Source organism: Mollisia scopiformis, assembly GCF_001500285.1.
Source record: "Mollisia scopiformis unplaced genomic scaffold LY89scaffold_10, whole genome shotgun sequence".
Classification (NCBI taxonomy): domain Eukaryota; kingdom Fungi; phylum Ascomycota; class Leotiomycetes; order Helotiales; family Mollisiaceae; genus Mollisia; species Mollisia scopiformis.
In genome coordinates this window covers 1,500,936-1,524,375 of record NW_017263590.1, presented here as the reverse complement: position 1 = coordinate 1,524,375, position 23,440 = coordinate 1,500,936, and the positions used below count along the sequence as shown (strand labels likewise).

The 23,440-nt window shown below is 47.7% G+C and overlaps 12 protein-coding genes across 12 annotated transcripts; 8 read left to right on the top strand and 4 right to left on the bottom strand.

Moving 5' to 3' along the window:
- Positions 1–1,438: 1,438 nt before the first annotated feature.
- Positions 1,439–2,100, top strand: LY89DRAFT_48798 (uncharacterized protein). The gene has a single exon (XM_018207866.1). The coding sequence runs from the start codon at positions 1,475–1,477 to the stop codon at positions 1,811–1,813; it is 339 nt and encodes a 112-aa protein (XP_018072797.1). The 5' UTR covers positions 1,439–1,474; the 3' UTR covers positions 1,814–2,100.
- Positions 2,101–3,130: 1,030 nt separating this feature from the next.
- On the bottom strand, positions 3,131–4,275 carry LY89DRAFT_49007 (uncharacterized protein). The gene has a single exon (XM_018207891.1). The coding sequence runs from the start codon at positions 3,967–3,969 to the stop codon at positions 3,235–3,237; it is 735 nt and encodes a 244-aa protein (XP_018072796.1). The 5' UTR covers positions 3,970–4,275; the 3' UTR covers positions 3,131–3,234.
- A 655-nt stretch (positions 4,276–4,930) lies between these two features.
- On the top strand, positions 4,931–6,530 carry LY89DRAFT_582877 (HAD-superfamily hydrolase; the record flags this gene model as incomplete). The annotated part of the gene is made up of 4 exons (XM_018209187.1): positions 4,931–5,387; positions 5,438–5,669; positions 5,730–5,988; positions 6,096–6,530. 4 exons carry the CDS (start codon positions 4,931–4,933, stop codon positions 6,528–6,530), a joined length of 1,383 nt encoding a protein of 460 aa, XP_018072795.1.
- A 34-nt stretch (positions 6,531–6,564) lies between these two features.
- On the top strand, positions 6,565–7,000 carry LY89DRAFT_48881 (uncharacterized protein). The gene has a single exon (XM_018207877.1). The coding sequence runs from the start codon at positions 6,713–6,715 to the stop codon at positions 6,932–6,934; it is 222 nt and encodes a 73-aa protein (XP_018072794.1). The 5' UTR covers positions 6,565–6,712; the 3' UTR covers positions 6,935–7,000.
- Positions 6,871–8,080, bottom strand: LY89DRAFT_644607 (alpha/beta-hydrolase; the record flags this gene model as incomplete). Its single annotated transcript, XM_018211840.1, has 2 exons — positions 6,871–7,713; positions 7,793–8,080. The coding sequence occupies 2 exons, from the start codon at positions 8,078–8,080 to the stop codon at positions 7,066–7,068; spliced, it is 936 nt and encodes a 311-aa protein (XP_018072793.1). The 3' UTR covers positions 6,871–7,065.
- Positions 8,081–8,369: 289 nt separating this feature from the next.
- Positions 8,370–9,468, top strand: LY89DRAFT_583557 (amidohydrolase 2; the record flags this gene model as incomplete). The annotated part of the gene is made up of 2 exons (XM_018209220.1): positions 8,370–9,018; positions 9,068–9,468. 2 exons carry the CDS (start codon positions 8,370–8,372, stop codon positions 9,466–9,468), a joined length of 1,050 nt encoding a protein of 349 aa, XP_018072792.1.
- Positions 9,469–10,020: 552 nt separating this feature from the next.
- LY89DRAFT_706903 (dihydrodipicolinate synthetase-like protein) lies at positions 10,021–11,417 on the top strand. The gene is made up of 2 exons (XM_018217558.1): positions 10,021–10,730; positions 10,778–11,417. Exons 1-2 carry the CDS (start codon positions 10,279–10,281, stop codon positions 11,307–11,309), a joined length of 984 nt encoding a protein of 327 aa, XP_018072791.1. The 5' UTR covers positions 10,021–10,278; the 3' UTR covers positions 11,310–11,417.
- Positions 11,418–12,106: 689 nt separating this feature from the next.
- LY89DRAFT_717985 (putative UDP-glucuronosyltransferase 2A3) lies at positions 12,107–13,787 on the top strand. The gene is made up of 4 exons (XM_018218383.1): positions 12,107–12,581; positions 12,651–12,902; positions 12,967–13,405; positions 13,472–13,787. The coding sequence occupies exons 1-4, from the start codon at positions 12,128–12,130 to the stop codon at positions 13,689–13,691; spliced, it is 1,365 nt and encodes a 454-aa protein (XP_018072790.1). The 5' UTR covers positions 12,107–12,127; the 3' UTR covers positions 13,692–13,787.
- A 345-nt stretch (positions 13,788–14,132) lies between these two features.
- LY89DRAFT_781486 (uncharacterized protein) lies at positions 14,133–16,023 on the top strand. Its single transcript, XM_018222486.1, has 2 exons — positions 14,133–14,453; positions 14,513–16,023. Exons 1-2 carry the CDS (start codon positions 14,393–14,395, stop codon positions 15,829–15,831), a joined length of 1,380 nt encoding a protein of 459 aa, XP_018072789.1. The 5' UTR covers positions 14,133–14,392; the 3' UTR covers positions 15,832–16,023.
- Positions 16,016–17,312, bottom strand: LY89DRAFT_746723 (uncharacterized protein; the record flags this gene model as incomplete). The annotated part of the gene is made up of 3 exons (XM_018221100.1): positions 16,886–17,312; positions 16,773–16,836; positions 16,016–16,674 (listed from the first exon to the last, which is right to left on the bottom strand). The coding sequence occupies exons 1-3, from the start codon at positions 17,060–17,062 to the stop codon at positions 16,016–16,018; spliced, it is 900 nt and encodes a 299-aa protein (XP_018072788.1). The 5' UTR covers positions 17,063–17,312.
- Positions 17,313–18,067: 755 nt separating this feature from the next.
- LY89DRAFT_706901 (enoyl-CoA hydratase/isomerase family protein) lies at positions 18,068–19,270 on the top strand. Its single transcript, XM_018217557.1, has 2 exons — positions 18,068–18,580; positions 18,675–19,270. Exons 1-2 carry the CDS (start codon positions 18,232–18,234, stop codon positions 19,166–19,168), a joined length of 843 nt encoding a protein of 280 aa, XP_018072787.1. The 5' UTR covers positions 18,068–18,231; the 3' UTR covers positions 19,169–19,270.
- Positions 19,271–19,315: 45 nt separating this feature from the next.
- LY89DRAFT_48720 (sugar porter family MFS transporter) lies at positions 19,316–21,954 on the bottom strand. Its single transcript, XM_018207859.1, has 7 exons — positions 21,563–21,954; positions 21,410–21,505; positions 20,844–21,306; positions 20,575–20,793; positions 20,264–20,453; positions 19,917–20,057; positions 19,316–19,870 (listed from the first exon to the last, which is right to left on the bottom strand). The coding sequence occupies exons 1-7, from the start codon at positions 21,640–21,642 to the stop codon at positions 19,410–19,412; spliced, it is 1,650 nt and encodes a 549-aa protein (XP_018072786.1). The 5' UTR covers positions 21,643–21,954; the 3' UTR covers positions 19,316–19,409.
- Positions 21,955–23,440: the final 1,486 nt, after the last annotated feature.

Sequence of the window (23,440 nt, the reverse complement as noted above, 5' to 3'; positions counted from 1 at the left end):
TGTCGTGATTTGAAAATTGAAATTGGTTTGATTGATTCGAGCAAGGAAGAGCTAGTTTTGGGATAGTTCGAGGCGTGAGGCTGCAAAAATTATGAAGTTGACCGGCAACTGAATTGTGATTAGAAAGTAAAAAAGGATGTGATTATGAGCACAGCTCAGGAACAAAAAAGACAAAAAGACGTAAAAAGGACGAGAAGAAACTAGAGCTCTTGGAAGATTGAGTGCTTGCTGAAGAGAGAAGAAAAAGAGAAATCAGATTGGGGTCCCGGTTCCCTTTATGGGGGGGCCGTCACTGGAGGCCGGACCGCCATGGTTTGCTGAGATGGGTGGAAGGTTGATTGAGGGGAAAGAAGAGATTCGGTGATGGGCAAATGGCTGGCAGCAGCGAGGGACACGAAGACCAGCCCGCTGCACGGCATTATTGGACGATGCAGTCGTTCTCTGCACCGAGGGCGCGTATATTGGCACTTGTCCCGTTTGGAGCGCGGGCGGTTAAAGGTCTTGGAGTGTGCCACACGCGGATTGGGAGAAGTTCTATCGCTAAATGCGCCTCTATGCATGCGACCGAAACACAGCGCCAATCACCGTCGCCAGCACACGGGAGCGAGATCGTGCGCGGTGCTGACTCCATGTGCACAAGGATCCGGGTCTTTCTCCCACGATGGGGGATGCCTTCGGATCATTGGGATGGCATGCGAATGGATGCATGCATGGGATGAATATTTAAACGAGCACAGAAGTTCCGCATGGAGATATGCAGGCAAGAATAAGCAAGCAAGCAAGCAGGCAGGCGGCGGTAGCACAGAGAATAGAGTTATTCTGTCTGTCTGTCTGTCTTTCACTCACCGACGGAACGAGAACGGGTGCAGCCGACATGGGATTGACTTGTCCTTGTCCATGTTACTGTAGATGATATGCATCACTCGATCCAGATCTTCGCAGCGGTTATTGGCTGCCTGGTCACGATGGATGGATGCGTTGCACCGACGGGGCTTCTTTCCACAAGGCTACCACTTCGTCGCTGGGTGAAGCAATCCTCCAGGCCATACGCCCATCTCATACCACTACGGAGTACAGCGACTCGAGAAACAGCCTGGCCTGGTTCACTCGAAAACAGCGCGCAGGCCGGTCTTCTGAAGCCCCCATCCAATTTTAGGTGAGACTGTGACAACAGGAGTGTGCATCGCTCCTGGAAACAGCAGAGACGCAATAGATTTTGAACGATGAATTTCGATTATTGATAGTCCGACCACCGCAATAGTGAGATGTGAACACAGTGAAGTGGAAAGAAGGCTAGTCGTACAGTAGCTTCAGCGGTTGAAGCCGTCCATGTGATGATCGTCCAGGGGCATTATTGGTACTCGGCCACAGACGCCGAAGAGGTCGACGACTTTCGTACAGTAATTTATTCTCAGCACACATTCTGGGGGTGATGGTGGCAGCGATACCATGCCGTGGCTCACCAGCTGCACAGATGCCCATTGTGACCTCCATCCTGATGCATAAATGGGATTTCTTCATGCGCTTTCCCTGGAAGGTGTCCCTCTTCGTCGTCTGGCTCGCTTCAATCGCATCCTTCTTGACGCTCTTGGCGCTGCGGCTTCTGAAGATCAGAAGTCTCTCGTCACGAATGTTCGACTGTACACCAATGAACAGCGTCAGACGATTGGAGAAATTCGGAGCCGCAGGAATATTGCAGGAACAAAACTCAAGTTGCTGCTCAAGTGAAGACAGCGCTTTCATTTTCGATTCTCCATCCAAAGAGCATCGATCCGATGACTGGATTGCAGAAGCGTTGCGCGCTTGCTTGTAGACGGACCTTGCTAAGACAACGTCACTTGTTGATATGGTTTTGGAGAGTGCACAAATTCACTGAGTCTTGTCGAGACAGGAGTCTGCGCTCTTCAATGAGCTCTCTCGGTGTCAAGTTTGTCCTGTGTCCTGTGTTAAGGTTTCAAGGGGCTGAAATATTCGAACGTTACCACTCGGAAAGCACAGATAGGATGAGAGCTTAAGTTGAGTTTATGTTGTTCTAGAGCTCGTGGGGTAGTATTAATATGCAAAGTACAACCTTCGAGCTCGAGGCAGAAGTGAGTTTACATTGTTCTTGCACCATTTCATATTTTGCATTTAGTTTATTGTTAAGAGCTAGCCCACTTATATTGTCCCATAAGCTGTAGAGCAATATCTTATATCCCAATATTTATGGTAAATACCTCTCATGTTTGGTTTATGATTCATCGAGCTTAAGGTACTGGTGGCTCTGATGCAAGTATTGGGTTACTAGCTCTCTCGTCTCTCGTCATCCAACAAGGAGTCCACTACTGATACAGCATGAGGGATGAAATATATAAACACCAAAAGCCTCGAACGGCAGCTTTACCTACGCCCATCTCTTGCAATGCGTCACGAGCATCCACGTGACGTGGTTCCAATTGTCCTGCTGCAATCCCATTCAGGGTATCTGCGGAGGCTTCTCCACAGAAATCAACACGTCGCTGTCGATCAATTAGTAGGGGACTTCTCTTCTCATGCTTATTGTATGCATGTGAACGAGAATGTGTTGGGTAATCAAGAACGTGCAGTATTATCGATATGCTAGAGGGTATTTAGGTACTGCCCAATAGTGGGCTTCGGATACATTTCGTCATAGTACCTAGGAAGAGTTCCATCGAAAAGTCGGTGATGATCCGACACACCAGATACTAGTACGGCTCCTCGGGGAGTTAGCACAAGCCAACGATTAGCAAGCCTGACCACTGACTCGGGCCCAAGATAAACTTCGTGGCTCAAAGTGTCAAGAAAACCTTAAAATCTCGACCTTATCTCGACGTGTGATGACGGCCGTTGTTTTCTTTACAACGTCTCGTCATGTTGCGTACTCTTATATCCTCAGTTGGTGGTTAAAAGTAATTGACGCAGCCAATAGTACGCACGTGCATATTTTTGATGATGTAGCCGGCAGCGAGGTTTTCAGGACGTTCAAGATAAGCAGTCCGTCCAATGTCCGCGATATCTTGACGTAGCTGCATATTATTGCATGTTGGATGCAAACCTGTGAATATCATGTATTGAGTCAAGCATTTGCGTGCAAGTCATCGGAATCAGAGGGTATTTTCGATGTCTGGCAGGATAGTCGCGCAATTTGGTGGAGAATGGAGCGCTTTACTGGAGTACAACACGAGATAGCTTTCTGCACACTTTCAAAAGTCATACTGTGCATGAATACCCACTCTACTTCACTTCTTCTGAGATCGATCGATCCCCATGGGGAAAATTCATGACTCTCCTTGAGCCTGTTGATAGCCCCCACCATGCGCAGAGAGAAGTGATGGCAAGCGCACCTAGGAATAATGAAGGCATCATGAGTCGGTAGCCCCTGTCGCATCTAACCATGACGGAGACATGCTTTCTACGGATGCTTACAGCAAATGCCCGGCAGACTGACGAGCTACGTGGTATATGCGGCATCGATCGTCCAAATCGACGTTCATGTAACATTATGGCGGCGTAGTTACCTGCAATCTTCACCGTTGAGTGAGACTCGGGATACCTGTTCTGGTGTGTCAATACATAAATTTTCTCGAGACGGATAGGTAGGTATTGCTCTGACATGTGCTGGAGAGGACAGGAACGCGAGAATCCATGTAATTTTGGTGGGGCAGTACTGAGAGTTTGCAAAACAGGAAAGAGGGGCGACTCTCTTATCATTTCGGCCTTATCCATTGGCCCTCGGGCAGCACCCAAGCGAAGTGCTAAATAGAAGTAAAAATTTCGACTGTTAGACTCCCGCCATCTTCTCACCATGCCTGCAACGTAACAGAATAATGGAGCGCAGAAAACAACGGCTCCTTGAATCATGACTCTCGCAGGGACCCTCCAATTGCCCTCTGCCCAATGAGAGACATCTGCCGCTCGCAGCACTCTATCCGCCATCCGACACTTTATCGTCCCGTTCTCGTTTGACATCGATGGTGTTTATGCGAATAATCCGTCGCTTTCGCTGCTGCTGCTACCACGTTCTCGACGCCTCTTGTCCTTCCTCTTATCCTTCCCCCTTCCCCCTTCCCCCTTCTTGCCTCCTCGGCCATACTCCTGCCACCGGCCTCATCGGGCCTCTTCAGTCGTCCCGCAACATGCTGCACCCTCGCTGCATCTTCGCTGCACTCACGCGTCATATGCCGACTTCAAACAAGCTGTTATCAAATCCTCCCCTGACTTGGGTAGAAGATCAGTCGGCTTTGCCTGTTGACGCAATCCCATTTCACACCTCCTGGAGAGCACAGGCAGCAAAATTTGGAGAGAGTTTTCACTGCCGTGATGCGAGGCAGTTCTGCTTGGGAGAAGATTGACGTTGTTTGGAGGGCTCTGAGCAATGAGAAGCGCCGGTTGCTCAGATAGTGGGGTGGCTCGTACCAGAACCATCAGCCTTTACTGATTAGCAGCGGCTCTCCGTCATGCTCTAGTCCCTGGAGAACCCAAATTACAGGTCCACCTCTAGAGAACATGCTACGAACAGTTTCTGTACATGTCTAGTGAGGTAATGATCGCTCTAACGTTCCAAGGTGCAAGCTAAGTGCACTACGCCTCTCCTACCGTCTCCGGATTCATATAATACCCCACCAAGACCCTTAAGAACTGATCATTCTGTTTCCAGTCAGACTCTCAACTCCGCCGCGTTTGTTAATCTTCCCTATCCTCAATTGTCTAGTCACCTTTTTCGTAATTTCCAACTCGGTCAGATAGTGTCGTTTCATACAGATCCTGCGGAGCATACAGACCCACTCCAGTCCTCCGCTCCTCCAGACTCCACGTTCTGTCACCGAGTCATTTCGAAAAAGTGGGCGTATATATGTACACGATGGCTCCCTCAAATGAAGGCCATTTGGCCCCGCCGAAAGCCAGACCCGGATTTCGACGTCTTTCTTCAATGACTGCCACAGAAAAAGACCTCCGTGAAGGAGGGCCTGTTGTCGTTGTACCAGAAAGAATGATGGCTCAACGATCACAGTCCCACCATGGCGGCTTTGCGGCCTCGTTGGAGACGGCTCGAAAGGAACTGGATGCTATGGATCTCGAGGAAGAAGCTCTTATTTCGCCTTCCTCGAGCACACCAGAAACCCCTGGCTCACCCATCACACCTGCAGACATTCCAACTGCAGATTCGTTTGCGTTCGCCTTTGACATTGATGGAGTGCTGATCCGTGGTGGCCGGCCTCTCCCAGAAGCCATCGAAGCCATGAAGGTCCTTAACGGCGAGAATGAGTACGGCATGAAAGTACCGTACATCTTCTTGACCAATGGTGGGGGCAAGACAGAAGCAGAACGGTGTATTGATTTATCTCGTCAGCTCGATATCGAAGTCTCTCCAGCCCAATTTATCTGTGGTAAGCATGTCTTTGTTGATTTGTTGCATTATGTACTCATCTCGATGCAGGACATACGCCCATGCGAGAGATGGTGGAGAAGTACGAGACTGTGTTGGTTGTTGGTGGTGAAGGAGAGAAGTGCAGGCAAGTAGCCGAAGGCTATGGCTTCCGCGATGTCATCACTCCTGGAGACATCATCAAAGACAACGAACACACCACGCCATTCCGGAAGTTGACTGCAGAGGAGAAGGCAAACTCTAGAACTCGCAACTACGGTGAGACTAAGATTGAGGCTATCTTGTAAGCACTTTCTCGCCCCAACTTCGAACTATCACGCCCAGACTGCTAACGACATTGCAGTGTTTTTGCCGATAGTCGTGACTGGGCTGGCGATATTCAAATTATGCTGGATCTCGCCATGTCTAAGGGAGGCTATATCGGTACCCTTTCAGAGACTTTCGACGAGGGACCACCAATCTACTTTTCTCACAACGACATTGTCTGGTCCGCAGCTCACGACAACGTTCGGCTAGGCATGGGAGCTCTCCGAAAGATGGTCGAAATGCTTTTCAAGGATGTCACCAGAGGCAAAGAACTGGAGACTATTGCATTTGGGAAAGTAGGTGAACTCCTTTTCTGTTTATCCTTGCTATTGGTCAATTTGCCTTATTTCTCGATCTCTTGTCTCGTTTCCACTTCTTCGCTAATTTCTTCTTTTCTGCACAGCCACAAATAGGAACGTTCGAGTTCGCTACTCGCTTATTGCAGCAATGGCGTAAGGACGAGCATCGCATCAACAGACCTCCCGAGACCGTCTACTTTGTCGGCGACACCCCTGAAAGTGATATCCGAGGCACCAACCAGTTCAATGCTAAGGCAAAGAACGAATGGTACTCTATCCTGGTCCGAACTGGTGTCTTCCAAGAAGGCACCGAGCCTGCATATAAGCCAAAGGTCACCGTCAACACCGTTCTTGATGCCGTGAAGCACGGCATGAAGCGTGAATTTTCAAAGAAAATGAAGGAAGCCGGTGGAGACATCGCCATGAACAGTTTGGCCCTGAAGAATCTTTCCACTTTGAATGGCGATGTGGGAGTCAAGACCCCGATCGTGGAAGTCAGCGAGTCGAACACTCCTGAAGTTCGAACTCCAGACGTCTAAGAACATCGATTTCTATACACCAATAGACGATAGACGATAAAGATGAAGATATAGCTCTGCACAACATACACAGACAGACGGGATGGAATTTCAGGCGTTACAATCAAAATACCCAGAACACACTGAAGTTGTGCTCGGGATATACCTCAGATCATAGAGTAGGCGTTAGTTATTTGGAAAGAATGAAAGTTTTTCGTCCCATCTATCATGCATTGATTATTGTGCACTTGTGCTACTTGTTATTCGCTGTGAAATTTTCTCATTTCCCAAAGGCTTCATGCATAGGAGGCTTAGACATATTTCCCTCCATCAGGAAAGTAGATATTTTGTCATCCATCCACTTCACATCGACAGGATTAGCCCCTCCGCCTCCTAGGTGCCTATATATCGGGGATCAGTATTAATCTAGCCTTTTCCATGTATTAAGAATCGAAGGATGTTTCAGACGTAGTAACAAATCGAGAAATCGCCATTACTCAAGACAAGAATTTCAAAAGCCAACATAGGGAGGGAGAGTAACAATCTGGAAAATGACTTACCCCCAAATTGTCGGAATAGGATCAAAAGTACCATGTTTCAAGTACTTGACCTCCTCTTCTCCATCTTCAGGAGGGAAATACTGGTCTGTCTTGCTCGGCATAACCAAAACTCTGGCCGTAACTCCTTCTAAAGCCTTCTTATAATCTCCATTCCCAGCTATAGAACCCACATCACCAGCTTGCCACATCCTGGCCAAAACAAGCAAGTCTTCCGCATCCCAGCTTTCATGTGGTCCTTTGCCAGGTGGGGGGTGAAGGTAATCTTTCAAACTCGCAGCACCGGTGCTCCTCCAGAGCTCTTGTCTGAACCATTCCGGGCTGGACAACCAAGCAGCATAAGCTCTGCTGAAAGCTCGCAAGCCTTGTGTAGGCTTGACACCATTCTGCCTGTACCTTCCTCCATCGTAGTCCTTGCTAGCAATCAGAGCAGATGTTGGACCCTCTAAGAATGCATAGTTGTGACCAGATGTCTTAGCACTTCCGCAGATTGCAACAGCATGCTTAAGGAATGGATCAGGACCTGAGCCATGCATCACAGCCCAGTAGTATGCCTGTTGTCCTCCCATGCTGAAGCCAATGACAGCATCCAAGCTTTTAACGCCCAGATGTTGAGTAAGCAATTCATATTGAGAATTTATGCAGTCCTGTTCATTAAGGCTCATAATCAGCCTGGGTCATCGAACACAGAATTAGTAGTAAGACAACGTGAAAGAGACTTCGTACCTGGTATCGAAGCGAGTAGTCACTCGGGAAGTCATTGTCATTAGAGGGACTAGAACTCTCGCCATTCCCAAGCATAGCAACGACAATAACATTGTAATCCTTTAAAGCTCCCGAAGTAAAGTTCAGGGTAGTATTTATACGTCCACTATAGCAAGTTGGAATAAGGACTTTTTTGGGAGAAGTGGGGTTGAATGAACGATAGGCGATTTTGACATCTTTTGACGTCCCACCTGCGAATTTGAAATTGGGAACTGTGAAGTACTCAATTCCGGTAGTATCATAAGACATCTCGAGAACTGTATTGATTATGACTTGCTGATACACACAGGTAATTGAGGTTGGATGCAGAAGACATCACCACCTTGACGCCACTCTAAAGCCACCCCTCCTTACTTCTCGGCATATATCTTATCGATAAGATGAACGTTTAAGCCATCGGGCTTCGGGTGAGATTTGCCCGGTGATGGAGGGGCAGGAGCAAACAAAGAAGCAAACAAAATACTCATCAGATTATTTGCATTACACGACTGGAATTTTCACACCCGTCTTACCACTAGTCCAGGGCAAATTCAATATCATGGCCGAAGAAAATGTCGAATTCCCGGTCATTGACTCTCACATCCACCTCTTTCCAGAATCTGAATTAGAGACGCTCGCCTGGTGCTCACCGTCCAACCCGCTACACAAACAACACTCCCTCGACGAGTACGAAGCTGCGACAGGATGCCCTCCATCATTTGAAGGCTTCATATTCCTCGAGACCGATCGTAAACATGATCTCAAGCTCGGAGCTGAGGATGGACGTGGTTGGGAAATGCCATTGATGGAAGTGGAGTGGTTGAAGAGAGTAGCACTCGGAACTCCTAGAGATGGAGAAGGACACAGCGAAGGGCAAAAGAAGCTATGCTTGGCTATCATACCCTGGGCACCTCTACCTAGTGGCGCAGATGTCCTGCAGCGCTATGTCAAGGAAGTGGAAAAGCATGCTGAGAGTTCCTTTTCGAAAATAAAGGGTTTCAGATATCTCGTGCAAGACAAGCCGAGAGGCGTTATGCTGCAGCATGGCTTCATTGAGGGGCTCAAATGGCTAGGCAAGAATGGATACGTGTTTGATCTTGGCGTTGATCAGCATAGCGGTGGGAAGTGGCAATTGGAGGAGGCCGTGGAGATGATTGAGAAAGCTCATGAAGATGTGCCGGAGGAAGAAAAGGTGACCTTCATAATCAGTGAGTATCCCCAATGACCTAGTACTGGAGAGCTGCTAACACATCGTAGATCATCTCTGCAAGCCCGACCTCTCGGTATATAACCAAACGGATCCCAAGTTCGTGGCATGGAGGACAGCAATGTTCAAGCTTAGCAAGTGCAGCAAAACCTTTCTGAAGCTGAGTGGTTGCTTCTCGGAAATGCCAGATGCATTGAAGAAAGCTCCCGTGGATGAGATATTCCTTGCTTTGCAGCCATACCTCGTCGTTATACTGGCAACTTTTGGACCTTTCAGAATTATGTTTGGATCAGACTGGCCAGTCTGTACAATCGGTGTTGACGATGCTTGGAAGAAGTGGAGACAAGTTGTGGAAAGGTTTTGTGACCTGGCAAGTTTGAGTCAGGCGGAGCAAATTATGATATGGAGTGGAACTGCAATCAAGGCGTATGGAATCGAGGAGTTGATGTAATTTTGTCCTTGTTCAAAGAGATACCAAAAAGTCGTGTTACAGTTGCTGAGTATATAGCTCTTTCAAAAAACATATATTTGTGGAGATGGAGAATCAGGAGTGGCTCGGCGCAGTCATCGTGGAAGGGTAGCTCTCGACTTCTGCGAAGGGGATGGTGGCCAAGACTGCTCAGTATGAATGATGAGATGGGAACTCATATTCCAAGGCATCGAGACTTCTGAACATCCTATCCTGGTGATATGTTGAAGATCGAGGGTGAGAAGTGGTGAGCATTTTGGAGCTCCCACTCAATGACACAAAAATGTGGTAACAGCTTCCGAGTCAATCGAATTGCCACAAACTCAAATTTCACGCCGCCCACGTACTTGAGGATGTATCAAATGATTTGATGGTCGCAAGAGGGTACATTTCGCAGAATCCTTCCAGAGTCAGTCGGGTGTAGAGACCAATCACGAACCCTGGGATCAGCAGGTAGTCCGTGCCATCCTTTATGCTACTCATACAGTACCAAGAAGCATGTGCAGCTTCTTCTTCTTCTTTTCTAATACTATGAAGAAACGAATGTATTTTTGCCAGCGAGCTTCAACGTCCATGATCTCTTGATCAAATATCGCATTTCCCTGGAGACTACCCCACCTTCTGTCCACCCCTAACCACAATGGCTTGTGGGGGCTTTCGCTGCCCTTTCCACCGAACTATGGCGATTTCGGCACACGCGTTGGAAATCCAGCCAACTGTCTTACTATATACTCTCGGGACACTTCGATAATCTGCTTTTCGAAATACTGTAATGATCTTTTGCTACGAAACATGGCGACTCCTCCCCCTGCCGGTATCTACGTCCCTGTACCGACATTCTTCGTCTCGAAGAAAGCTGCCAACTACAGCCCCACTGCAGCTCCTCTTGACCTGGAAACACAAGCTGCACATTCTCTGCACCTTGCTAAGTCAGGAATTACTGGTCTTGTGGTCCTGGGTAGTACTGGTGAGGCAGTACATCTCTCGAACAAGGAACGATTTGCAGTCTTGTCGTCGGTCAGGAAAGCGTATGAGGATGCTGGATTCAAAGACTATCCTCTTATTGCAGGAACTGCAGCCCAAAATATCGAGGAAATCGTCGAGCAGCTGAAGAGTGCCAAAGAAGCTGGCTGCCAGTGGGGACTTTGTCTGGTTCCTGGGTACTTCGCAGGTGCAAGTACGCAGGATGGCATCATCCAGTGGTTCACAGCCGTTGCTGATCAGAGTCCAATCCCTGTCATGGTGTAAGCCGACCTTCTACTCTCCTGCAATTCTGTCCTGACATATATAGCTACCATTACCCTGGAGTCTCGAACAACGTCAAAGTAGTACCGTCTACGTATGCCACCCTTTCGAAACATCCGAATATTGTTGGCTGCAAATTGTCTCATGGCGATGTATCATATCATGCACAAATCGGAGCGAATCCAAAGATCGATCACACGCATTTTCACACATTTACTGGCCTAGGGCAACAGCTTCTGCCAGTGATCTCGCTTGGTTGTGCAGGAACTATAGATGGAACGGCCGGATTCTTTCCTAAATCTGTCGTGCATTTGTACAAACTTTCGGTCAACAATCGACCAACAGATGAAGAAGTCAAGGAAAGAAGGCTTCTGCAGTACAAACTTAGCGCAGTCGAGGAGCTTGTGGTAAAATTTGGAACGGTTGGCATCAAGGAGGCAATTAGCAGAATACTTGGCATGGGTGATCGTGATGGTACAAGACTCCCTCTTACTGGCGGCATTCCAGGGGGTGATAAAGAGTGGGAGAATTGGGAAGAGTGCGTGGGTGATTTGGATGCGGTTGAAAAGAGCTTGTAGGTGAACACAGGGTTGGAACGAAGTTATACTTTCAACTTAAAGAGGCATCTCTGGCCATGTTAGAAATATTCGAACTTACCCATGAGATCTGCATTCAACGATTTCGACGAATTGTCCCTTGAGATGCAAGCTTGGAGCGCAATTAGTTTCTGTTCTTGTTTTCTGTTGCATCCGCTTTTGCATTTGCATTTCGATTTCCAGTCCAGTGATTTAACAGACCTGGTTGAGATTCTCAGTATAGTGCTATTATCCTCCAACCTGCCCTGAACTATTGCCATTAAATGCTGATCATCTACAACAGGTATTAATGTACCCCGGTTTCTCGATTGGTTTAATATTCCCATGGCACTTCAGACTCTACTACCACAAGAAAGCAGCCGAAATCCCTCAGAAACCCAGGTGGTTACAGACTCAGATTGTGCAAGCCATACGTTCTCTACTAGTTAGACTGTACTTGGACAGAGTAGATTCAAGGACTATGGAATATCTTTCATATCTTATCATTGAATCCCCTGGTCTTGCACTTGCGCCCCGAGTCTCTTGTCTTGATGGTGCTGTTACAGAGTGCCCTATACTATCTCTCTGTGGCGTCGCTAGTGACAATCTGAAGCTTGTTCTATGACCGTTCTATCGGAATTGGTAGATTTGCGAGGATGCTGACGTGAGGGCGGACGCGCAAGCGGATCTGAGAGCGGCAGCGCCTTCAATTGATACTGAGCCATGTCAGGATCTCCTTCCTTGCGACAAACTTCAAGTCCTTTGAAGTCACTTCAACTGTGCCTTTTCGGTTTATATGTCAAAACCTTCACTTTTTTGCAATGCCTTCTTCGGAAATAAAGCTCCTAATATGTATTACTCCGATCTACGGCCATGTAATGCCAATCAAGGCTGTTGCGTCGGCGCTTGTTCAGAGAAATTATGATGTTACAGTGTTGACAGGCTCTGATTACAAGGCGCAGATTGAGGCGATTGGCGCTTCTTTCGTTCCCCTCGATGGAGAAGCCGATATCACTCAAGTAAGACTAGCTGAATTGATCGAAACCTTTGTCAAGGTGATACCACCACCATCTGGGGATGCCCTGATGTTGAAGACATTCATAGGATGGATCCCACCGCAGCATCTAGGCGTCCAGAAAGCTTTGCAAAAGATGACGGCGGAGAATCCGAGAGATCGGATTATGGTTCTTTTCGAAAGCGCTTTCAGAGGCACGCTGCCCACATTGCTTGGTGCAGGAGATATACGACCCATTGGCCAAATTGGTATCGGAGTTGGTAAGTTGCTTTCTGCCGCTGTGCTTTGCGATATATTCTCTCCATGAAATCTTTGCTAATTTGTCCTAGTACCCATTATGAGGCTCACCAGTATTGATACCGCGCCATGGAAAAGTGGTTCGAGAGTAGATCAATCAGAAGCTGGAAGAATAGAGAACGTTGAACTTACCAGGAAAGACAAAGAAAAGTACACGAAATCACAAGCTAGATGGGAAGAGATTCTCCGAGAAAATGGAGCCAAAAATCCCGGATTATGGTGGAGCGATGTATCCTTTCATTGTGCGGATCGATTCATCCAAATGTGTGCGCCCTCGATAGAGTGTAAGTCGTTCCGAAACAACATGTGCTCCGTTTCCGTATCTTCACATCTAATGTTCGTGTCAAGACCCCAGGTCAGATGCTCCTGCAGGCCTTCGCTTTTCGGGTGGGTTACCACCAGGATTGAGGGATCCTATGAAGTCAACCCCTGCTTGGTGGAATGATATTGCAGTTAATCCCCAGAAAAAGCGGATAGTTGCTGTTTCCCAAGGGACAATCGCGATGGACGCTACGCAATTGATTATTCCTACAATGATGGCAATGAAGGACCAAGAGGATGTGCTCGTCGTTGCAGCGCTTGGGAAGGAAAATGCCAAGCTGCCCGAAGATTTCGGTGTCCCGCAGAATTCTAGATATGCGGATTTTATCCCATATGATGAAATGCTTCAGTATTCTGATGTTTTTGTCACGAATGGTGGGTATGGATCCGTCCAACATGCACTGGGAAACGGGGTGCCTCTGATTGTAGGCGGTGTTGGTGCTGACAAACCTGAGAATGCCATGCGGTAGGTTAAGTGCCATCTATCCAAGGACTCCTTTTGATGAAGCCATTAAACTTATTGGATGTGTAGAGTTGCATGGGCTGGTGTCGGCATCAACCTCGAGACGCATCAGCCAAGTACCGAAGCACTTTATGATGCGGTCATGGCCATCTTGGGGGACACGAAATACAGCATGCGAGCCAAGGAGATCCAGGAGGAGATGAAGTCTTTCGACCCAATCGGCGTAATTGAGCAAAATATAGAAGATGTAGCGCGCATCTCGAAGGAGAAAAGCGGCGTTGCAGAATGATTTAGAGAATTAGAAGCACCTGCAGTAGGGGACCCCGAAGTATTGCTATCTCCGAGTCCCAATTGAGCGGCTCTTCACTTGTTCATTAGGTACGAGATAATATTGTGATCCAGCAGCCTACAATGAATGTTGCTATATGGCAGCTTGGACGCACTGCGAGTCTGCGACATATTACAAGAGCTCATCCACGTGAAGAAGTCTGAGTGCATTGAGAACAGAATCAGACATGAGAGTGCATGGTGCTCTGATCAGAGGCCCATGCCGTGTTATTGATGCTTCTGGCGCTTGCTTGCCTTGCTTAGGTAAGTTACGCTACGGAGTAGCCGAGACGCCTTTCAGGGGTTCTGACGGCAATACGCCGCCAACGTAGAGTATGACTCATCTAAATCCTACTCGTGGTGCTACTTCTCCCATAAATAAATAATGTCTGTTCTCCCCTTCCATTCTCGCACGCTCCGAAACCGTTCACTTTTGTAGGGACAAGAATTCGAGTGACTGTCGATCCGTGTAACAGTTGATTCTTGAAAAGTGGTGACATTGGCCTTGAGAGTCCTACTGTAATTCTAAATCGTCCATCTGTACTCCAAGTATCAATTCTCAGTCCACAATCTTCATCCTACGTGTGTGCTGTGTGGTTTATTGCCTTTCAATTCCTCAATCTAAGCAATTTGCAAACTCTTGGTACAGCCAAATAGCCCACGATGTCTGAGATGGGTTCCCCAACCGCAAACATTGATCGATTCCAAAAATTACGTCCACTAGGTGAGTGCCATACAATGCCCAGGATCTTGCACTTACAAAGTTTATCTAACTGTCTGCAGGTGCGCTCGAGCAGTTCTCATCCGCGAGACATCACCTAGGATTCTACCACAATGTTGGGATATCGGCTACATATTCTCATGTGACAGAGGTAAATGCTTTGAGTTCTTTGGAAGATGTCATTCTCAAAGCAGTCGCAGCCGTTGTCCAAAAACACCCTATACTATTGGCCATTGTCATAGATGAAGACTCTCCCAACCCATACTTCGCGCGCCTTCCTAGTATCGACATTCGGGAGGCAGTAACGTTCCTTAAACGTGAAACGACCTATATCAAGGACCAAACGGACATTGAGATTGACCGCATTCTAGAAGATCAGCACAACAAAGGTTTCAAGACGAGCTTTGGCAAGCTGCCTTTTTGGCGTCTGATCATCGTCACAAACTCAGACGTGGAGTTCGTTGCGTCTTTCATTTTCCATCACAGCCTAGGTGATGGAGCATCAGGGCTGGTCTTTCACAAAGACTTTCTCGCTGGCCTTCAAGACAAGACCCTTGCTTTGGTGAGCACTGTTGTACATCCTCGCCAGACAGACCTTCTTCCCAACCTCGAACTTCTGCACCCGCTTCCCATACAAACTCCAAAGCCAGCCCTTGTGCATGCCAACCTCTGGTCTGGTAGAGAAGTCACGATGCCAACACAGAGCCATTTCCGATCACTCTTCCTCTCTCAATCCACAAGCCAAGGATTCGTCCAAGCCTGCAAGTCGCACGGCACAACCGTCACGGCCACAATTCCCGTCATCATGGCTATAGCACTGATGGAGAACATTGAAGCCAGTTTCGACGAGGTAGAATGCACCGTACCTGTGAGCCTCCGCCGTTGGATGCCAAATATCATAAACGAGGATTCATTCGGAGTCTGGATTGATGCATTCTCTCAGTACTACCACCGTGAGAACGTGTCTACCTTCTCCTGGGACGAAGCGCGAAGATCAAGAGAGACGATCAGCGAGTACTTGAAGAGTGACGGACAGTGTATTAACGTGGCGAAGTTCCAGAAGATCAAGGACATGAGAGAATTCTTCTTGTCGCGGGTGGGAAAGGAAAGAGGCACAAGTTTTGACGTTTCGAATCTCGGCGGTATCAAAGCAGGGCAACAAGAGGGGTCAGATTGGACTATGGGAAGAGTGGTGTTCGGTAGGAGTGCTTTTGTGTCTGGAAGTGCGATTGCAGTTGGGGTCGTAAGCGGAATGGATGGCTGTCTGTCTCTTGGATTCAGTTGGCAAGAGGGGGTTGTTGGTAATGATTTGATGGAAAAGCTCATGCAAAGAATATTGGATGAGATTGATAGCATTGCCTGCACTAGAGAGGTTTTGTAGTAGTAATCGTTGAATCTTCCGACTCGAGGACCGATATCCACAAGAATAGGTAGTCAACGATGCCAGATCTTTGGTCGACACCCGAACTCTTTATGTTTCCGATGATGTTTGAGTCTGAGGGTTGCTAGCAAACTTTTCGTATCGCTATATTGCATCTCGCATCGTAAAGAAATGAAAGCTTATACTAAGCATACACAACACAAGCCATCCGGGATTCAAGCATCTCTGAACACCGCAAATGTAATGACACGCAACTCAGTATCACCCCAATGATTCTTTTCTCCGACATCTGATGTTTCCACATGTTCTTCCACTTTGACAGTCCACTTGGTGTCTGTCCCCCAACTTCTTCCCACATCTTCTTAAAACTGTTCGAGTTGTGTCTGAACAAGGATTGGCCCGGGTTCGAGTGATGGACGACCTCACCCGCCTCAGAGCTCCCAACTTGACGACCAATCAACACCGAACCCTCTGCTGTTTCTCTCAGAAGCCTGACAATAACTTTGCAAGCATCAATCTGACCTTCATAATTGAAGAGATGTAGGAACGAGCCAGCGGAGATGATGTCTACCTTTCCGTTCAACGAGTGTAGATCGCTGTTCGAGTCGAATAAGTCTGCCACAATGAAGTTGGCATTCAGAAGTTCCCTGTCTCGGAATAACTTGTAGCCCATGTCGAAGAACTCTGGGCGAAGATCGACACCATAGAGATTCTCAGATGGCGCTCCATCAGCAGCCAGCTTCCTGAGATCCTGTCCGAAACAACATCCAAGATCAAGGAAGTTCTCTTTGCCCGTCTTCAAGCGTTCGAGGACAGTCTCGTAGTTCGGATTGAGGCTAATACCTAGCACCAGATCCCAGAGTTAGCCATCCTTCTTTGGAGCAAGTATGAATAGGAATGAAATGTCCAAGTGAGAGCGTTGCTTCGAAGAAGCTACTTACCAAGGTCGAGGAAACGGAATTGACCGATACATGGATAAGGGAAGACTTGCCAAGCCTCATCGCGCTGTAATAACGTCAGCTCACATGCAGTATCGAGGTTTGAAGCAACATACCACGGAGTAAATGTGGGTTTCAACCTCGTCCGCAGGTATCTTGCTGTACCTTTCCAGCAGATCACGGGCGGGCGCTCCCAGCTGCGAGGTCATGTCCTTACTGTACCAGGGAACATCTTTGGAACTCTTATCATTTTCTATAGAGACGGTTTGAGTGCTGGATTGAGCCATTGTCATTATGGAAATTATCACAAAGAAGGGTCTAGGAAACAAGAGATGTAAAAACGTCTTCTTACGCAACGGGAAGGAAAGGACGAGTGTCACTTTAGCGCCTTTCCACCCTTGAGTGCCTTCCGCATCGGTCCATCGGGCCTATCGGCCACATAGAAGTCTTTAATGGAAAGGAAGAGTCGAACTGAAGGTACAGACGCCGAGTTTGGATCATGAGCGTTATGATTAGAACCACTCCCACCACTCAAGCAAAAGCTTCAGGTCTACCCAGTGATCTCAATCAAACCCAGGCATAGAATGGACTTGGATTCGGGCCATGAGCGCCGCCTCATGAGTCTCCAGCTCTCATAGGATAGTGGCCTTCCAAAGGTATGTCGGGTTAGGGGAAAACTAGCTGCACCCAAATCCTAAAGGCAACATCGCGCAGTGATAGGCTTGTAAAGCGGGAGGCGGAGAGAGCATTAGCTTTGCGGGCCAACCTTGGCAACTATAGTGCATGGTATTGGTCCCAATTGGGGTCTTAAGGAATCGCAACAGGAGTACGTATTCTTAGCCAATCGAAGCTGTACGATTGAGAACAGCTTTGAATAGGATGCAAAGACGCAAGACATAAACATGACTCTCGCTCCCCAAAATCGAAGTCATGCAGAGCTTTCCGCATTAGTTTTCAGGCCAACTCTCACCTGTTTCAATTTTTCGATGCGCGACTGGCTTAGGAGTTAAGGAGAAGGTAAGTGAGAAGGAGCGCCCAAAAAGATGCTGACAGCATAGGAAGCAACGTATTGAAGCCTCAAACAACGCAAGGATAACCTCAAACTCTGCTGTTGGACTGCCAAACACTCACAACAACGAGATTTCTAGATGCATATAAGTAAAGTATCACGACGCAAGGGAACGAGAAGTTCCACTGACCCCCTTGTCAGCCGAGAGGAGCTCACGTGTGAATTATGAGCACGGATCAATTCCGGGCCGATTGTGCCTCGGCTTTCTTGACTTCTTGATCACTCAGCCTTGTGAGCTTACCCTGGGATGGACATTTCGACTCGACAATGTCAAACTAATCCTCCAATAATTGACCCAAACACCCATCTATCCAGCGTTCTTGAAGCTCACTCCGATTCTTACGCCCTCCTCAGAACGAAGCCACTCCTCAAGATCCACCCCATCAGCTCAAGATGGCTTCCCCAACCTATAAATACTTCTTAGTCACCCAACCCTCTCCCTACGTCTGCCATGTACAGATCAACCGCCCGCAGAAATTAAATGCCTTCTACGAGGAAATGTGGCTAGAATACAAGACCATCTTCGACACCCTCTCGCATTCTCCCGACGTTCGAGCCATAGTCCTCTCCGGCGCTGGAGACCGAGCATTTACTGCTGGTTTGGACGTAGAAGCCGCAAGCCAGTCCGGCATATTAGCACAATCGGCGGAAGAGAAAGACGTGGCTAGGAAAGCAACATCTATCAAGAGACATGTTGAAGAGTTTCAGGCTTGTATAAGTAGTGCAGAGAAGTGTGAAAAACGTACGTACTCTCTCTTCTGTGCCGATGTTCGTCCATTGAGTCGGACATTGGTACTCACACGATGATTGAATCGTTTACTGACATTGGGAAATAGCTGTTATATGCGTGATGCATGGTTTTGCATTTGGGCTTGCTATCGACATTTCTACCTGCGCCGACATTCGAATCTGCAGTTCCGACGTGAAATTCGCCGTTAAGGAAGTCGATATTGGTCTGGCAGCAGACATAGGAACACTTTCCCGCCTTCCGAAGATAGTAGGCAACTTTTCGTGGATTAAGGACGTCGCAATGTCGGCCCGAGTATTTGGCGCAGAAGAAGCATACCGTGTGGGGTTCGTCAGTCAAGTTCTAGAGACCAAGCAGAAAGCTGTCGAGGCTGCTTTGAAGATGGCCGAGTTGCTGGCAACGAAGAGTCCGGTCGCGGTCCAGGGGACGAAAGAATTATTGAATCACGCAAGGGATCACAATTTGGCTGATTCGTTGAGATATACTGGGGTGTGGAATTCGGCGGCTCTCCAAACGAGCGATGTTGAGAGAGCCATGCTTTCTGGACTGAAAAAGACCAAGCCCAGATTCGAAAAGTTATAAAATTTTAAATGTATTCTGCAGGAACAATTCGCCGGCACAAATTTCTCTTTTCTCCAACAAATTTTTTCCCCTGAGAGGATATCATCCGAAAACAGTTTTGGTGCCTTGTCAATCAAATTCATTAAGATCACATTACCATTGTAAAGATCAAGAGGCTGAAAGTTCAATTTATATAATATCATAGTGGGTATCCATTAGTGTTTTCTCCTTCTCTTTGTCCTTCGCCATCCTCACTGTCCATCTACACATTCTCTGCTCTCTTTTCGTTCATTGAACTCTCTCCACTGATATCCTCAACGCCCCTATTTTCAGCCTTCCCAGCAGTTGCCAAGCTCTGTCTTCTGACGTGTTCGGTATGCTCGTAATCAATGAGCAACTCTCCATGCTTTCCGTATCTAAGAGGCTCGTTCTTGGCGGTACGCACGACGTCGAACCATCCCCTGAAGCCTTTGGTGGTTTTTCTGAAGATGTTGTCAATCTCTTCTAGAGAGCGATAAGCTGTCTCGGGATAGAAGAAGTACACAACAGGGAAAATGGCGGCATTGATGACGGCGAAAATAACATAGGTCTTGTAGCCAATGGACGAGAAGGAGACGGGGGTGATCATAACGACCATAAAGTTGAAAGCCCAATTTGCCGACGTCGATAGACCGTTGGCTGGAGCCCTGATCTTAAGAGGAACAATTTCGGCGGGGTAGAGCCCTGAGAGATTAGAAATGATTGTCTGCAGGGATGAGAGGAGACTCACAAGTCATGCCGAGCCATCCGACAGCGAAAAACGTATTAAATACGAACAAAAATACCGCGGAAACAATACCAGGAGAGGATCCACCAAGGTTGTTCTGTGACATGTAGTTCATGCCGGCGAGGATAGCCATCGAACCAGACACTGCATGAATTTAGTATGGGCTGCTAAAGAATTATCGGAAGCTCTTGTTGAAGCAATCTCATTCAACAGGTGGGAATAGTCCTTTCGTTCAGAAGTCCGTAAGGGCAGGTGCCATACATGACTCGACCAAAAGTTGAATGAGTACTCATCAAGCATCTTCCGAGAGCCTGATAGAATATGAAGTGAAGAGCGAGCTTTATACTTACTACCAGCAGCGCCGAACAGCATAAGACTCCGTCGCCCGAACTTTTCAATTGTATAGACAGCGACCCAAGAGGCGATAAAATACTCTGTGCCGTTTGCGGCAGCGAGGACCCGAGCAGTGGTTCCACCCAATCCGATATATTGCTGATAAATAGTTGCAGCGTAGTAGGTAATAAGGTTGATACCTGAGATCTATAGACAAATCAGTATTTATTCCACGAAAAGTTCAAAGAGCCGGTAAGCTCTCCTGAAAGAGTGTCTAGAGAACTCCGGCTCCTTAGTTGTACGGGGAGCAATGATGATTTGGACGTACTTGTTGGAAGACTTGGTTGACATAACCAAGGACAACACGGTGGAAGTTTCGCTCTGGGCCCATGGTAAAAAGATCTGCCCATCCGTGCTCTTTCATTTCGATAACCGTGTCCTTGATCTCAACGAATTCTGTGGTTACGAGTCGATCTTCAGGAGGAAGATCAGCCAGTGCAGCAATGACCATCATGGCCTCATCCTCCTGGCCCTTCAAAATGAGCCACTTTTCACCTGTTAGCGAGGAGGAACGCTTCTGGCATTTCTCTTACTCACTCTTGGGGATTCCGGAAGCTCGAGGATGAAAGCTAGCAACAGAAGTGCGAAGACAATCTGGAAAGCAATCGGAAATCGCCAGGAGACCGTGCTTGGCTCCAAAAATGAGAAGGCGAAGTCGATCCAGTAACTCAGGCAAATTCCACCGGTAATCATGGCCCCTTCAATCATGACCATCTTGCCTCGTTTATGAGACTTGGACGTCTCGGAAGCCCAAGTTGGTACGGTGGAAGTGTTCATCCCATTCCCGAAGCCCGTAATGATTCTTCCGACGATCAAATGGGCTAGGCTAAAGGCTGTGCACTGAAGGATAGCACCAACGACCATGATAGATGAACCAAGGAAGATCATCTTTCTTCGTCCAAGGATATCTCCGATGAATATGGTGATGATAGCACCAACGAAACAGCCAACATTGTAGCTTGCTACGGAGATGCCCTGTATTGTAGATATGTGAGTGTTGCTGTTGGAGATATTAGCATTGGAAGATATCTAGATAAAGGGTGAGAAATGTCATCGAGAGGCGTCTACTTGAGTGATGCCTGTCTAGCCGTTCTGTCACTCACCCTGGATTGTCGACGGTATTAATTTCAGGGAACTGCTTTACCCAACTCCCGAGAGTGAGCAAGCCTCCCATCACACCTTGATCATAGCCGAAGAGACTGGGAGTAGGTCAGTCGTAGCTTCACGATATTGCTTTTCCACGCAAGGAGATTTACAAGAAATCAAGACCAGCAATGATATTGACGGCAAGTGTAAGCCGTTGACCCCGAAGGCCAAAGTACCTCCCACCGAACATGTTGTAGCCTTCCAAGTGATATCTCAAAGTATAGAAATGAAGTATCGGACTGGATACAAAGCCAGGGAACCAGATACAAAGACTAACAGTTGAGAGAGAAATAGCAAGGAGGAAAGAAGGATGTTGATCACTCTCTTATGGAGAAAAAAAGCATCGGCGCCTGCCACAAGAAACGCTTGTACTCAACCGTAACTTCCGAGAGCAGATAAGATCATCCCGACAGCGTTCGTCGTGTCTTCGCTGACATCTGGAGATTCATCTCGCTCGTCAAGCAGAGTTTTCGCTCTGTTCCCAGCCCGATCCTAGTCACTCGACGGGCTCTAAACCTTGGCCTGACTCGTCCGCGCCGTCATCCCCTCAGGCCACTCACGACTCCAGAATGATTCCCCGTATTGTGGAGTAAGCTGCGATGAATGCTCGTTCGATTCTTAATTTCTCACTCCATCTGTGGATTATTGCTAATCCTGGGATGGTTGAGTTGTGCTAAAGACTACAGTAAGGCCCGAATTGAAGGATGTCGGCTGGATAGGTAGTCGTCCGCCATCGCTGGCTTCCCGACACCTGGAACCTGGAAGCTCCCTTCAGAGTGTGGGGAGTGGAGAAGGCCCTGGTCTCTTCCCCATCGATGCAGTCCCGGAAAGCCCAATCTGGTCATCCTTTCCCTCGCGGCTCATGCTCATACTCGTTTCGTACTCATGCAGGACGAGAAAACGGTTGCGGACGAAATCCAATCAGATGGAAGTCGCAGGAGGATGCCTTTTTCGCCCCAAATTCTGAGATGCCTCCTCCGCCTTTGATGTCATCATGGAGAAGATTCCGTCCGTCCTCCAGTTTGTGAAACCCGCCACCCACATGACTTACAGTTAATTACGTGAAAGCCGTCTCACGCCGAAGCGTGTTGATGGCATTTCCTAAAGAAGCAACCCGAAAAGAATTCACGATCAGTCGGGGGGCTCCAGTACTCCGCGATGCGGGTGTCTTACTGTCGCGTGCCGTATAGACGGATTCTATTCTAATCTGAATCTGGGGAACTTGGATTTCTCATCAATGCTTTGCGGAGAAGCGAAGGAGCGGTGTCTTTCAAGGTCTGTCGGACAAAGCACGACGAGATTGTTACTCTATCAGTCAATCACTCTAAGAAAGATTCGACACTTCTCATCCGTTGAAAGCTTACATGGAGTAACTAACTACCGTCTTCCAAGAACAGAGTATAGTACTAATTGTGTTTCAGGCTTCAAAAACGGCGGGCAACCTGTTTTCAACAAACAGTCCCACTCCTTATTAGCCAACGGTCGGCCAAGTGTCGAAGAGGACGCAAAATCGGTAGATATAAACCGTTCTCTGGGTAATACGAATGATTTTGTATCTTTTCAACACTGCACTTTCACGGCCATCAACTTTCCCACCACAAGACGGCAGTGATCCAACCATCACCTGCATATAGCCATCACTGTGCCTGAGATAGATGGAAGCCAACACTCTTCCCATTCCTCCTCGCAGTGAGTGGGCCAAGGCATCTCCAACCTGTTGAATCGTCTCCTAGGATCGCTGCAAATATACATCGACGAGAAGAAGGGAGTCTCTCCTACTGTACCTAGCACATGGGAACGTGGGCTTAGCAATATATTCGTCGTTTACTCTGCGTCTAAGCTACATACTAAAGTTAGATATTAGACACCTAGAATGTGCTTGAAGACAACAAAGCCTCTGCGAATCAGAACTAATTGTTATATTTTCTTTGCTGTTGACGGCCCTACTACTGCAGAGCAACGGAGAACTTGATGACAGGTCAAGCCTA

Bases quoted from the DNA above. Each gene is read 5' to 3' on its own strand.
- LY89DRAFT_48798 (XM_018207866.1), top strand. From the start codon at position 1,475: ATGCCCATTGTGACCTCCATCCTGATGCATAAATGGGATTTCTTCATG.
- LY89DRAFT_49007 (XM_018207891.1), bottom strand. From the start codon at position 3,969: ATGTCAAACGAGAACGGGACGATAAAGTGTCGGATGGCGGATAGAGTG.
- LY89DRAFT_48881 (XM_018207877.1), top strand. From the start codon at position 6,713: ATGAAAGTTTTTCGTCCCATCTATCATGCATTGATTATTGTGCACTTG.
- LY89DRAFT_706903 (XM_018217558.1), top strand. From the start codon at position 10,279: ATGGCGACTCCTCCCCCTGCCGGTATCTACGTCCCTGTACCGACATTC. The intron at 10,731-10,777 runs GTAAGCCGACCT...TGACATATATAG, and splicing joins AGTCCAATCCCTGTCATGGT to CTACCATTACCCTGGAGTCT.
- LY89DRAFT_717985 (XM_018218383.1), top strand. From the start codon at position 12,128: ATGCCTTCTTCGGAAATAAAGCTCCTAATATGTATTACTCCGATCTAC. The intron at 12,582-12,650 runs GTAAGTTGCTTT...AATTTGTCCTAG, and splicing joins CCAAATTGGTATCGGAGTTG to TACCCATTATGAGGCTCACC. The intron at 12,903-12,966 runs GTAAGTCGTTCC...GTTCGTGTCAAG, and splicing joins GTGTGCGCCCTCGATAGAGT to ACCCCAGGTCAGATGCTCCT.
- LY89DRAFT_781486 (XM_018222486.1), top strand. From the start codon at position 14,393: ATGTCTGAGATGGGTTCCCCAACCGCAAACATTGATCGATTCCAAAAA. The intron at 14,454-14,512 runs GTGAGTGCCATA...AACTGTCTGCAG, and splicing joins CCAAAAATTACGTCCACTAG to GTGCGCTCGAGCAGTTCTCA.
- LY89DRAFT_706901 (XM_018217557.1), top strand. From the start codon at position 18,232: ATGGCTTCCCCAACCTATAAATACTTCTTAGTCACCCAACCCTCTCCC. The intron at 18,581-18,674 runs GTACGTACTCTC...ATTGGGAAATAG, and splicing joins TGCAGAGAAGTGTGAAAAAC to CTGTTATATGCGTGATGCAT.
- LY89DRAFT_48720 (XM_018207859.1), bottom strand. From the start codon at position 21,642: ATGTTCGGTGGGAGGTACTTTGGCCTTCGGGGTCAACGGCTTACACTT. The intron at 20,058-20,263 runs GTAAGTATAAAG...AAATTCATGCAG, and splicing joins GCTGTTCGGCGCTGCTGGTA to TGTCTGGTTCGATGGCTATC. The intron at 19,871-19,916 runs GTGAGTCTCCTC...CTAATCTCTCAG, and splicing joins CGGATGGCTCGGCATGACTT to GGCTCTACCCCGCCGAAATT.